The following is a 13,285-nucleotide window of genomic DNA, read 5'->3' on the forward strand; positions in this document are numbered from 1 at the left end:
ATGTCCACACACTAACATTGGTTGGCGTTGGCTTAAATTATAATACTTTGTCCTACTAATCCTACTAGGGAGAGAGAGAAACATTTATTTACACATATTCGATACACATAAAAATACATTAAATGGAAAGAATAAAAAAATAACATCAAATAATATAAAGTGGGCCCCAAGCCGCAATGCTGTTTGTCAGTGAGACCCTACAAGTACGAGACAGAGTGTATACCTATTATAAATATGAAAATTTGTGGGTATGTGCGTGCGTGCGTGTTTTTTTGATATTCCTTCATGCTAATACAGTTGAATGGATTAAGATTAAATTTGGTGTGTCAATAGCTGGACCCGTGGAATAACAAAGGCTACTTTCATCCCGATAATCTCACAGGATCCATGTAAAATCTACCACAAAAAGAAACTACAACAAAAAAATATACTTTCTTGTCAGTTAAAAAACATTTTTAAAAACTTGCAGGTGTTTTTACATCATGGGAAGACGGTCTATGGGGCCAAATACGACCTTATGACCTAACGAACGTAAGAGTCCCAGTGACACTACTCTACGGCATGAATGATCAGTTGACGGAGAAGAGTGTAAGTATTGCAGTAGCACAGATCAAAATGCCTGCTACACACACAATAAGGATTTATTGAAGTGATATGAATAAAATTAAACTGGCGAAAAACCTGAATAGAAAAAAATAATAAACCTTTTTTGGTTAACCTTAATCTAGGTATCAGTTTGAAGTCCGTGCCTCACCACTAGCCAGGAGAAGTGGACCCTATAGTTTTTATTTTACTTTTTTCCCACCTTTGGGTTAATTTTTATACGGAAACATAAATTGAATTCAATCAATAAATTTAAAAAAAACAGATGTACAGTGAACTTCCTCAACTTCTGGATTTATTATAAGCACCTTGTGTACCTATTAGGTATACAGGGTGTTTATAATAAATATAGGACTTAAAGTTCTAAGCTTTTTTCATGTGAAAATAAAATAGTTTTTTTTTTCAGCAAATTATGCGTTTAGCCGAAGTCCTAAACAGTACAGGAGTGCTAGAAGACGTGAGGCCTGGCTGCAGCTGGCCCAAGTTCAACCACCTGGACTTCGTCTTTGCCAAGGACGTCGGCAAACTTTTAAATAAACCTTTGACGAAGCTTGTTAATAAATTATACAATACATACAGTGGCTCATGAATTTGTTGTTTTATTATAATTTATTCCTAATGGGAAAACCGGAAAATTAAGAAACGAAGATCTAATTATAATTGAGAGAAAAGACTCGGTCAAGTGCGAGTCAGACTCGCACACTGAGGAACCCTAAGAATTGAAGATTGTTGATGGAGTCTCGAGGATTTTGCCTGTTTTATCCTATTTTTTTTCCTCTTAAATATAAAATAGATAATATTTAACACAAAGAAAAAAGAAAAATAAATAAACAAAAAAAAGTTATTACTCATCATAACCCAGATTTAAAGATATTAATTTAACCCTAAACTGTGCAAGCGACTCTAAGGGCATATGCTAGCTGACGCGATTTACACTGAACAGGTGGATGCCTATTGAAAAATAGTATGAGCAGCACTAACTGCACTCGCTGTGTGTCACGTTTTTAACTTGTATTCGCACCGCAGGTATACGTCCGCTCTGTGCACCAGCGGCAGCTAGCGCTGACCTTTACTGGCTCAATTACTGACCTTCCCAACACTAGCCTTTGTGACCGTAGCACCGGCTCCGACCTTAATAGGAGCCACATTTTGTGAGACTGGTGCCGCTTTCACTTCAGCCACTTGACAACGATTGATCTCTGGAAATTAAAACAAACATTCTGATCCAAGATTCTGCAGCACAAATAAGACGTTTATTAAGGAGTTTTTGAGGATGAATTTGAAGTTATTGGTCAATTAATGGTAATTCCTTCGAGAATTATAAAAATGGGTATTCATTTGCGCCAGATTTTGGATTCATGATCAAAATAACAAAAGCAAATTAAGGTATGAAGTTGTTGTTGTTTACGTACCCCTATTAGGCATATTTCTATAGTGATAGTGAAGTTGAAGAAGGCATGCACAAAACGAAAACTCAATATAAGTACTTCACATCTTATAACTAACTAATTAATTTACGTAATGGTAAAAACTATTGCAAAATAAACTTATTTACGACGATAACACGATAAACATAACAAAAACCCGCCACAAATGTCAAAGCATGTCAAAGTTTTTTTTTTTCATAAATAGTGATTGATTAAACTTTCATTTTGTACCGATGTATCGGTACCAGATTCTGAATAGGATAAAGTGGAGATATATGTTTACAAGAAAAGAAGACTAAAATATTTAAAATTTTATTCAAAAGATCGTTATGTTTTGCCGATAACAATAAAGAAACAGCGTAGTTGATTAATAAATTAAAAAAAAAGTTCAACAGTCGGGACCCTAATGGGTTTGATTGAGCTAAGAGTTTTTGAGCGTCACGACACAGAATAAGTAATCAACGACTTCGTTTGACGCCGCTAAAGGTTGACCTATACATTACAATACTCTATGGTTCATCAAATTAAATTCAACTTTTTTTAATGGCAACACAATAATTGACAGTCACGAAGCGTCGTCGGATTCTTTGGCGGGAATTTGAAACGAAAGGGCGTCAAACTTGAATTTTTTGAAAAGAAAATTCATAATATTGTATATATTTGTGTTTTAGTGTTTTTATTTGTCTGTAAATATCTAATATTAAGTGGAGTATTTAAAAATGGTGGGTAACGAGGGCGGGGGTGGCGATCCCCTCGCCCCCGGCACAAAACGGAGCAGGACAATGGACAGTGAAAAGAAAAGTGGTGGAGGCGGTGAGGACAATCTTTACTTACCTTATCACAAACCTGATTATAAGAGACTCTATCCGGAAAACTCGGCTTCCACGGAATTTAAAGTATTCGTCGAATCTAGTACGAACGAAAGACTAGGAAACAAAAGCCCAATTTATTTGAACCACATATTCTCAAATGGAATCAAAGGTGTAGTGGCTATTCGCAGAATAAATGCTAGTAAGATTGTGGTGGTATTTAAACAATTTAACACGGCCAACAACTTTATTAACAACACGGCTTTTCTGGAAAAAAATGGCATGCGAGCTTTCATCCCCGCAGCTCATATTGAAAAAACAGGAATTATTCGATTTGTTCCAGTGAACATTTCTAACAAGGACTTGTACTCCAAGCTGTCGTCGATATATGAAATAATTTCAGTCAGACGTTTTTCGAAAAAGGTAGGTCAAGAACGAGTGCCTTTGCAAACTGTGAGCATTACGTTTCTGTCAAATTCATTGCCTGACAATGTTCAATATGACCTGTTCTCGTACAGGGTATTCGATTATATTCCTCCTCTGCAGCAATGTTACAGATGTTTAAGTTTAATCACTCGGCCAAGATCTGCAGCGGCAAACAGCGCTGCAGTTGTTGTGCTGGTGATCATCACTATAAAGAATGCGATAAACCAAACGAGCTTTCTTGCGTAAATTGCAGCGGGCCACATATGGCTATTTCAAGGACTTGCCAATAAAAATGCAAAAATGATGGAGAAAAAGAGTAAAATTACTTACTCTTCTATTGTAAATACCAAAAACGCTGTGGACTTTCCCCCGTTAAAAACTACTCAGCAAACTGTACAAAATGTAAATTCGGATGTAAATAAGCCTTTATATACCACTGTAAATAAGACACAGAACCAAACGAAAGTCACTTCTGTTGCTGATGTTAAAACTCAGCTATTAGGTAATAATGATCTGACTATGGCTATTGTTCGTACATTAATCCAATTGGCTAATAATGCTGATGACACTCCGTTACTACCACAACAATTAAAGAGATGCTTTTTAAAAATTATCTTAAATGGATTCTAGTTCTCATAATTCACAGTTAAGAATCGCTCTTCATAATATTCAAAGTGTTAAAAACAAAAAACCTTTAATTATTAAGTTTTTAAAAGAAAATAATATAGATATCTGCCTACTGAATGAAACATGGCTTAAAGAAAATCAAACTTTTAACATTCCTGGTTACAATATATTTTATAAAAATGCGAAAAATGAACATGGAGGTGTAGCCATCCTGATAAAATCATTTTTTAAGTGTAAATTATTACAAACTGATTTTTATGAGGACATTCAAGCAATTGCTTTATCGCTGTCTGTTGAAAGTGGTAATATGTCAATATTATGTGTCTATTGTCACCAACTGGAGGCCTTATGCGTATTAATAATTTACGGAAATTAATAAATGACCTACCTAAACCCATTTTTGTAGCAGGAGACTTTAATGCTCACCACATAGCTTTCGGCTGCGTTTCCACTAAGGGTCGTGGCCAACAATTGTTCGACATGATTGACGAGTGTAATTTATGTATATTAAATGATGGCAGCTTTACAACTCTTAATTATCCTAATCGCAATCCTTCTGCTATAGACGTTAGTCTAATCAGTCCTTGTATTGCCCCTCTTTGTGAGTGGTCAGTACATGATGACAACATGGGAAGTTATCATTTCCCAACTATAACAGACATAACACTCTCAATAGACAGATATCAAATAAACCCTCCTGTTGACAAGTTTTTGTATAACAAGGCAGACTGGGAAAAGTTTAAAAAATTATCAATTGATATGTTTAACGATTTGACTGTGGACAATGAGAACCCTTTGGAATCATATAATCAGTTTTGTATTCGACTCAACACACTTAAGCAAGAATGCATACCTAAATTTACTAAAACTTCAACTTTTCGAAGTAAACCTCCGGCACCCTGGTGGAATGATAAATGTGAACAGAGTGTTGTCAACTCTTATGAGGCTTTAAAGTGCTACAGAGCTACTCCTACTATTGAAAATTACATACATTACAAAAAAATTGATGCTATTAAAAAAAGGACTATTGCTGAGGAAAAAAAGAATGGCTGGCAAAGACTTTGCGACAATTTTAATAGAACTACACCAATAAGCGTTATTTGGAATTACATTAAAATGTTTAAAGGTATGAATAAAAGTAAAAACAAATCATACAACGATGAGTTTATCGCATCCTTTTTAGATAAGTTGTCAGAGGACAGCACAGTTAGTTTCGACAATCTAGATGTATACTTTAATCTTAATAATAATAATGAGAAATCCAAGTTTCTGTTAGAACCTTTCTCAAGAAATGAATTTTTACTAAGCCTTCAATCTCGTAAAAATACAAGCCCTGGTTTAGACGATTTTCCCTACATACTAATTAAAAGCTTGGATTCAACTGTACAAGATATTTTATTAGATATATTCAATGCACTATGGTCAAAACAAATAATTCCTCAGCCGTGGAAAACCCAGTGCGTGATTCCAGTTCTCAAACCAGATAAGTCCCCAGATTGTGCTGATTCATATCGGCCTATTTCCTTGTCATCATGCATTGGTAAAGTTTTTGAAAATATGGTAAAATGTCGCCTCGACTGGTTTGTTGAATCAAATAGCATTATTCCGCATGTGCAATATGGATTCAGACGAGGTAGGAGCTGCGCAGACAGCTTCTTATCCCTTATAACAGATCTGAAATATGCAAAAAATAGTAATGTTAGTGTTGCATGTGTTTTTTGGATGTCAAAGGAGCATTTGATAATGTTCATCCTGGAATATTAGTTAAGGTGTTAACTAACTTGGGAATACCGGGGTTAGTTGCCAAGTGGGTGCATGAATTTCTAGTTAACCGAACATTATATGTGAAACATAATAATATAATACATGGCCCAAGATCTGTGTCTAAAGGCACTATGCAAGGTGCAATTCTGTCACCTTTGCTATATAATTTGTATACTAGTGAGATTTGTAAATATGTAAATACAGATTTTGTAAATATTTTACAGTTTGCTGATGACCTTGTACTATATAGTGTCAATAATGATGTAGACATAGCCATCCATAAAATTAACTACGCTCTTAAGGAACTACATTTATTTTACCATAACAGATTACACCTACAAATTAATCCAACTAAAAGCAGTTCTATGATTTTTAGTAAGGACTCTCCTTCTAATAATATTATATTCAATAATGAAGTAATTTCCCAAGTTAACCATCATAAATTTTTAGGCATAGTTATTGAGAATAACTTAACTTTTGAAAAACATATTAAATATATATCTCAAAACTCCACAAAAGGGCTAAATATTATGAGGTGTCTAGCGGGAGTATCTTGGGGGGCAGACCCAAAGATACTTTCAATTTTGTATAAAGCAATAGTTAGAAGCCATTTTGACTATAGTTGTTTAGCTTACTTAGATAGTAATTATGTACATAGACTAGACATTATTCAGAATAAGGCTTTGAGGGTGATTTCAGGAGCTTTCTGCTCAACTCCCATTAGAGCAATGGAGGTTGAAACAACAATCATGCCTCTTGTATTGAGAAGATTACTACTGGCAGAAAGACATAGTGTGAAGCTATTAGCTTCAAACAATCAAAATATAATTAAAAAAATAATACCTTGTGAATTAGACTGCCATGATCCTATGACTACAGGTGCCGATCTTCTCAATGGCCAGGCTCCCAAAGTCTCTCGCATCCTGCTGGAAATGAGGAAGAAATTCCCATCATTGTATGCAATATCACCTTGGCCATGTTATTCACATTCATTCAGTTTTTATTCCCTCAAGTTTCAGTAATTAGGGCTTCCATCACCTCTAATCAGGATATGTTAGAATTTTTAAGTGAAAATGAAGATTACTACAAACTTTATACAGATGGCAGTAAGGGAGAAAATTATGTTCGTAGTGCTGTTTATAACCCTCAAAATAAATTTGTTCAAAGCTTTGTTCTGAATAGTAATTGTAGTATATTTACTGCGGAGGCATATGCTGTTTTAGAAGCACTCAAGTTAATTGCATTTACTAATAGTTACCATAAATTTTTGATTCTTACTGACTCTTTAAGTCTAATTAAATCTCTGGAAAGCTTTAAAGTTCATTTTAAAACATCATACATGATTTTTAAAATAAGAGAAATCATTAACAATTATAGAAGAAAAGGATTGGAAATTTCTTTTATGTGGATACCGTCACATAAAGGAATAACAGGCAATGAAATAGCTGATAAGGCTGCATATGATGGAATCAATGCGATAGATGTGTCATTAATTGTAAATATTCCGGTTACTGATTGTTATGCCGCCATTAAACATGACATACAAAAATTGTGGCAAGAATTTTGGAAGAAGGATCAGGAAGTCAAGGGGAAATGGTATGGAAGCATTCAGCAAGACTTACCAGTCAAACCATGGTATGATAAGCTCAAGTCACCCAGCCGTGATTTTATCACCACAATCAATCGTCTTCGTTTTGGCCATACTAAGACACCTGCACATCTGACCAGACTTGGAATTGTACATAATAATAAATGCAACAACTGCGGAGGTATCGGCGATATAGACCATTTGATTTTTTTCCTGTCCGGCATACTCTTTGGATAGGTTAATCCTGGCTAGTGAAGTTAAAGTGTTATCATCAGCTAACGACCCCTCCCGCCGCCTCAGTGATTTGTTGAAAAATGTGGACTGTTTATACCTATCTTTAAATATATTAAAAATACTTTCAAAGAACTTTGACATTACAGTGAAATGTGAAACATACTCTGATGCTCCGATCAACGATTAGTACCTCTGATGTGAAAATTAAAAGTTGTGAAGTGAATGACTTACGTGACGTTTAATAAATGGTGTTACCAATGAGCAAATAACTGATATGACAACATGAAAATAAAGACTTGGCTTAAAGGTCTAGTAACCAGGCCATAAAATTACAAAAAAAAAAAAAAAAAAATCACGAAGCGTCAGACTGACAGTGACATTACAGCAGAGAATTGCCAAAATGACGACTGCTGCGGCGCTTAACGTTAAATTTCCAATTAAAACACACTAATCTTTAACAATTAATGTTATCAATAAATTAAAATTGTAAGAATAAATGCTAATAAAGTCATAGCACGTTGATTGATTCCACGCAACAATCATGGACTCCACCCGGCCTGTGATCCTACAAGTTAAGGCCACTCATAATTTTTTTAAGGTTCTTTAATTATTTTATTTATAAATGGTTAATTCACTTTCCCTCCTTACAGACAATACGAGGAACTGAATTCAGAGGAAACTTAGGTAAGAATTAGAACGTGTTATTTTTTTTTTTAGAGCAGCTTGTAAAATGCCGGAAAATCATCGATTTTAATTACAGAGTTAATCATTATGCAAATATTTAAATGAGAGGCCATAAATTTAATAATCACCCGTGTTGATAGTGTAAATAAACTTTTTGTTGTATGATTCGCGGATAATAGTCCGTACAGAAGTGGACTATGATGTGCAGATTGAGGTTGTATTCTGAGAACAACATAATGACACTGAATAAGTTGATATTAATGTGTAAGGCTTCCACCTAATGAAGTGGAAGTATACTAACCAGCGAGACTGACGACAGCAGAAGGGCCTAGTGGTTAGGAGAACTGACTATGAAGCTTGAGGGCCCGTGTAATTCCCGGGGGCGGGCAGATTTGATATGACAAGATGAATGTCTTGAGCGGGGGGGGGGTGTTTTTGGGTCTTGCGGTCCTGGGTGTATATTTGATTAATAAGTATTTATCTATATCTATATTATTTATTATCTGTTCTTATTACCCATAACACAAGCTTTGCTAAGTCTTACTTTGGGACTGGTCAATTTGTGTGGAATTGTCCTGTGATATTTATTATTTATACAAAAGTAATCATTGAGACTTCTAAACTTCATACTTAGACAAATTTTTGCTGAAAATTATATTTCATCTATTTTTTTGCATTTTTGAGCTTGACTTTAAATAACTATCAACTGTAACTTTTTTGATTAATGTCAACCAACGCAAACAGGTGCACATACAGACAGTAAACACAACGGTTGCAGAAGGTTGGGTGAAGCGAATTTGCTAGCTCCAGAATAAATATACTGATGGTTGAAAAAGAGAAATTTACTTAGCATTTTTTTTTAAAGATAGTGAGTTTTATATACAATATTTGGAATCAAAGTAATTTTTTTTCTGTTGTTTGAGCAATGTCTCAAATTTTTCACAGAAGTTAATGCTTAGTAAATTCCCTTTCAACTGTCGATATACATGACATTAAATATTTCGCATAATATACTAATGCAGAGGAAGACTTTTCGACAGTCATAAATAAGTCATCATCTCGGCATTTGAATTGAAATTCTACTAAAAAGTCAGGGCATGACTTGTATTCTTATCTAGCATGGGCAATATTTTAATTGTTTAATTTTATTGTTATTATCATTACTAACACTGAAAAAAGGGAGCTAGCACTAGCACATATTTTTAGTAAACTTAAATCTATTTTATCCTGTATGGTACAGCCACCTGCATTAATATCTGCCACAGACGAGCAAGCAAAAAATCTGACACATCCTATCAACCAAAATATATATGTTGTATCAGAATATTTTGCACACTTTCCTGTTTCAGATATTGTGGTGTGCTGCTGATCTACAGCATGGATTGATTTTAACTTGTCATGATTTTTTTTTTTTTTTTTTTTTTCTTAATGGCTTTCACTCTTGCCGTGATAGCAAGACGTATTTTGCCAGTGTCGGCGTAGAGACATTACTCACGTGAGGAGAATGTTCGGTTTTTGAAATTTTGATCTTGGGAGGAACAGACAGGAGACCTAAACAAATACATATGTTATGGACGGCAAAAAGACCACAAAGACAATTACATTTTTTTTTTTTTTTTTATCATAGGGTATTGGAAGAGTTTTTAAGCATGCTAGCATAAAGGAAGAGTTGAAAAGGAAACAAAAATAATATAATAATAAGCATGCTGCAGATACTACAACTTAATGTTGTGGCACTGAATAAATTTGATTAAGATTTTTATCAAGGAAGAATCAAGTAGAGCAAGAAGAGTCAGAAAGTTAATAGGTCGCGGAACATCCTTAGGCAGCGCGTCATATAGAGAGTAAGTGAGTCTACCGCAACTGAAAAAAATGTGATCTAAAGAACCCTCGTCGAGACCACATTCACACAAAGAGTTGTCCCGAACCCTGATTTTAGACAAGAACACCGAGTACAGACATGACCTAAACGGAGTCGGCAAATGGTAGAAGTGACCCATTTATTAGCTGAGCGGAAACGGTAAAACCAAGGCTTTCGGGGGATTAACGGTTGGATGTTCCCATAGTGTCGACCTTTCTGGAGTCTGGAGGAGTCCCACATAGTCTGCCAGGAATTCCTCAAGTCATTCTGAACGGACATCATTAGGTCTGATGGTAAAATGATGTTATAATCCTGGGAACCGATTTCAATGGCATCTTTTGCCCATGTGTCCGCTCTTTCATTACCTATTATGCCGCAGTGACCTGGAATCCATGCAAGCGTAACTTCTAGTCCCTGTTGTTTGCATCGGTATAGAGACTCTTTAATTTTAATATAATTGGAAACTTTGTTTTCATTTTAAAATGGTTACCGACAATTGCTTGCAGGCAGCTTTTGAATCGGAAAAAATTAAAGCTTTTGAGATGTTATGCGAATTCGAAAATCTTATAGCCTCTAAGATAGCAATGGATTCCCCAGTGAAAACCGATGATTGAGATGGTCCTTTCTGAGTCAAAACAATTTGGTATTTGGGAATCCATACAGCTGATCCTACACTACCATTGGGGTCTAACTTAGAAGCATCTGTGAAAATGGGTAGCCAGTCCTCCCATTCTTGTAATTTTTTATTAAATTTAATATTGGCCGCTGGGCTATCCTTGTCAATGCCAAAATCAAGGATAACATTGGGGATGTAGGTTAAGGACTCATAGTTGACCTCAAAAATAGGATTGGTGTTGGTCGTATATATAGAGGACGGAAGATTTTTCAACTTGGAATATGAGACAATGTACTTCGGTTTTTCCTTATTTGACCAATACGTGTTTTCAGATACTTCTTGGGAAAGCTCCTCCAGACGAGGAAGAAGAGGATGATTGGAGATAGAACACGCCTTAAAGATGAAACGGTCTGCCAAGTATTGCCTGCGGAGGGAGAGGGGAGGATCCAAGCATTCAACCTGCATAGCGATTTTTGTGAGGATTTCATTGCACCTAGAGTGATACGCAGACATTTGGCTTGAATCAGGTCCAACTTTTTAAGAGCATTTTTATTACAGGGTTCAATCACGAGCGAGCCATAGTCAAACTGACTGCGGATCACTGCATTGTACACGAGCTTTTGGCAGTATGGGTGAGCGCCCCACCAAACCCCAGAGAGAGCCCGAAGAACATTAATACCCTTTTCGCATTTGCTGGTTACATACTCCAAATGCGGAACGCCAGTCATCTTAGAATCCAGGAAGACTCCGAGGAATTTCACAGCGTCCAAACAGGGGATGACCTCATCATCATACCGGATATCCATGATAGGAATGGATCTGCTACGTGTGAAAGTTACTATGCAGCTTTTAGATGGTGATAAAGTCAGACCATGATCATCTAGCCAGATCTTGAGATAACTGAGCGCTTCATTGAGTTTAGAAGGAGCAGCATCTGTTGACTGAGAACTGGTATACAGCACCAAGTCATCAGCATACTGAAGTATACTACAGAAGGGGGAGACAGATTGTTCAATATCATACGTATATATATTATAAAGAAGAGGGGAGAGCACCGAACCTTGAGGGAGTCCCTGCCATAGGGTACGAGGAGGGAGGAAACTATTGCCAGATCGAATTTTTATGGTACGTCCTATGAACAACTTACAAACAAAGTGAACTATCCTCGCAGGAATACTCAGCTGAAGCATTTTTGCTCTGAGTACTGGAAGAAGAACATTGTCGTATGCGGCAGAGATGTCCAAGAAGCACCCAACGAGATGTTGTTTTTTGGAGAAGGCCAATCTAATGTCTGAGGTCAGAATCGATAAGTTGTCCATTGTACTTTTTCCTTTACGGAATCCGAACTGAGAGTTTGCGAGTAATTTTTCCTTTTCTACGAACCATTCAACCTATTCTTAATAAGATGTTCGAAAATTTTACCAATTGATGCAGACAAAGCAATTGGGCGATAAGAGCTAGCTACCTGAGGGTCCTCCCTGGTTTAAGGAATGGGATAATAATTTGGCTCGTCCATTCCTGTGGGATTTCACCAGTCACGAAAAAAAATTGTTACAGTTTTAGTAGATGTTCCTTTGAGAAGCGATTAAGTTTCGCCGATAAAAAGATAGGGAATGCCATCTTTCTCCGGGGAACTGTTACGTAGTCCATCTAAAGCCCAACTCAAGTTCAGTGAATGTGAAGGGATTGTCGAGAGGACCTAGTTCCGCAGGGGAAGGGAAGGGTCGATACAGGATTTCTCTGAACTGATGAAGGAGCCAATTTGTCCGCAAACTCTGCCAACCAGGAAGGAGGGTTAGGAGAGGCTGAACAAACAGGATGGAAAGAGCCCCGAAATCTTTTAATATTTTTCCATACCAGCGATGGCGGGGTTAGGGTTGAGGCTTTCGCAAAATCCCTTCCCATCCTTTCTTTTTTGCTTTATTTAGGAGACGTTTAGTACGGGCAGAAATTTTTGATAGGCAAACAAAATCATCGGAAAGACCAGACTCATTAAACTTACGTTCCGCGTTGTCTCTTGCTTTGATCGCCGCCGCTGCATTCTGCATCCCACAGGGAGGTGAAGGGATTTTGCTACTACGTATTTTTTTCTTAGGGATGTACTTATCTGCTGCTTCTAGTAGAATCGATTGGAAGTAGAGGTATAAATCTAAGGGATTTGATAGGTTGGGATCTAGCTCTTTTAATTTATTTTCAATATAATGAGAGTAGCTTGGCCAGTCCGCTTTATCCAACCTATATTGAAGGAGGGGTTGGGGGGACGGGTGAGGGAAGAACAGAGGATGGCTGGGGAAATAATTATAGGAAAGTGATCACTTCCGAATGACTGACTCAGAACCTGATAGGATAGCGAACACGAAAGATTGGAGAGCTAGCAGACAAATCCAGAACAGAGTTGGGGTTTTGTCCCGGGATATACCCGATGAGTGGGAGAGCCGTCGTTGATGATTACGACATTAATGTCATCAAACAGGTCCAGAAGGAAGGAAGAAATATGTCAAGAATTGTGATGAACCCAGGAGGTTTATGACTATTTAAAATCAACCCATAATGAGGAGAGGAGGTGGGATCGAGAACAGATTGTAGAAAGGTCGGGTATTAAGTTGATATTTGGGTGTGGGATATAAATTGATACGCATTAATTCC

The 13,285-nt window shown here is 36.6% G+C and overlaps 1 protein-coding gene and 1 long non-coding RNA gene across 2 annotated transcripts in view; one reads left to right on the forward strand and one right to left on the reverse strand.

Moving 5' to 3' along the window:
- The window catches only part of LOC141431784 (lipase 3-like), a 34,269-nt gene extending 33,076 nt beyond the window's left edge, over positions 1-1,193 (forward strand). The window contains exons 7-8 of the mRNA XM_074092964.1: positions 470-588; positions 1,010-1,193. Of these exons, the coding sequence (XP_073949065.1) occupies positions 470-588; positions 1,010-1,192 (302 nt within the window). The 3' untranslated portion in view covers position 1,193. The remainder of the gene's footprint in view (positions 1-469; positions 589-1,009) is intronic.
- Positions 1,194-5,268: 4,075 nt separating this feature from the next.
- Positions 5,269-7,464, reverse strand: LOC141431667 (uncharacterized). Its single transcript, XR_012451744.1, has 3 exons — positions 7,279-7,464; positions 6,500-6,582; positions 5,269-5,566 (listed from the first exon to the last, which is right to left on the reverse strand). It is a non-coding gene; the product is annotated as an uncharacterized lncRNA (long non-coding RNA).
- Positions 7,465-13,285: the final 5,821 nt, after the last annotated feature.

This window comes from Choristoneura fumiferana, chromosome 10 (assembly GCF_025370935.1).
Source record: "Choristoneura fumiferana chromosome 10, NRCan_CFum_1, whole genome shotgun sequence".
Lineage (NCBI taxonomy): Eukaryota > Metazoa > Arthropoda > Insecta > Lepidoptera > Tortricidae > Choristoneura > Choristoneura fumiferana.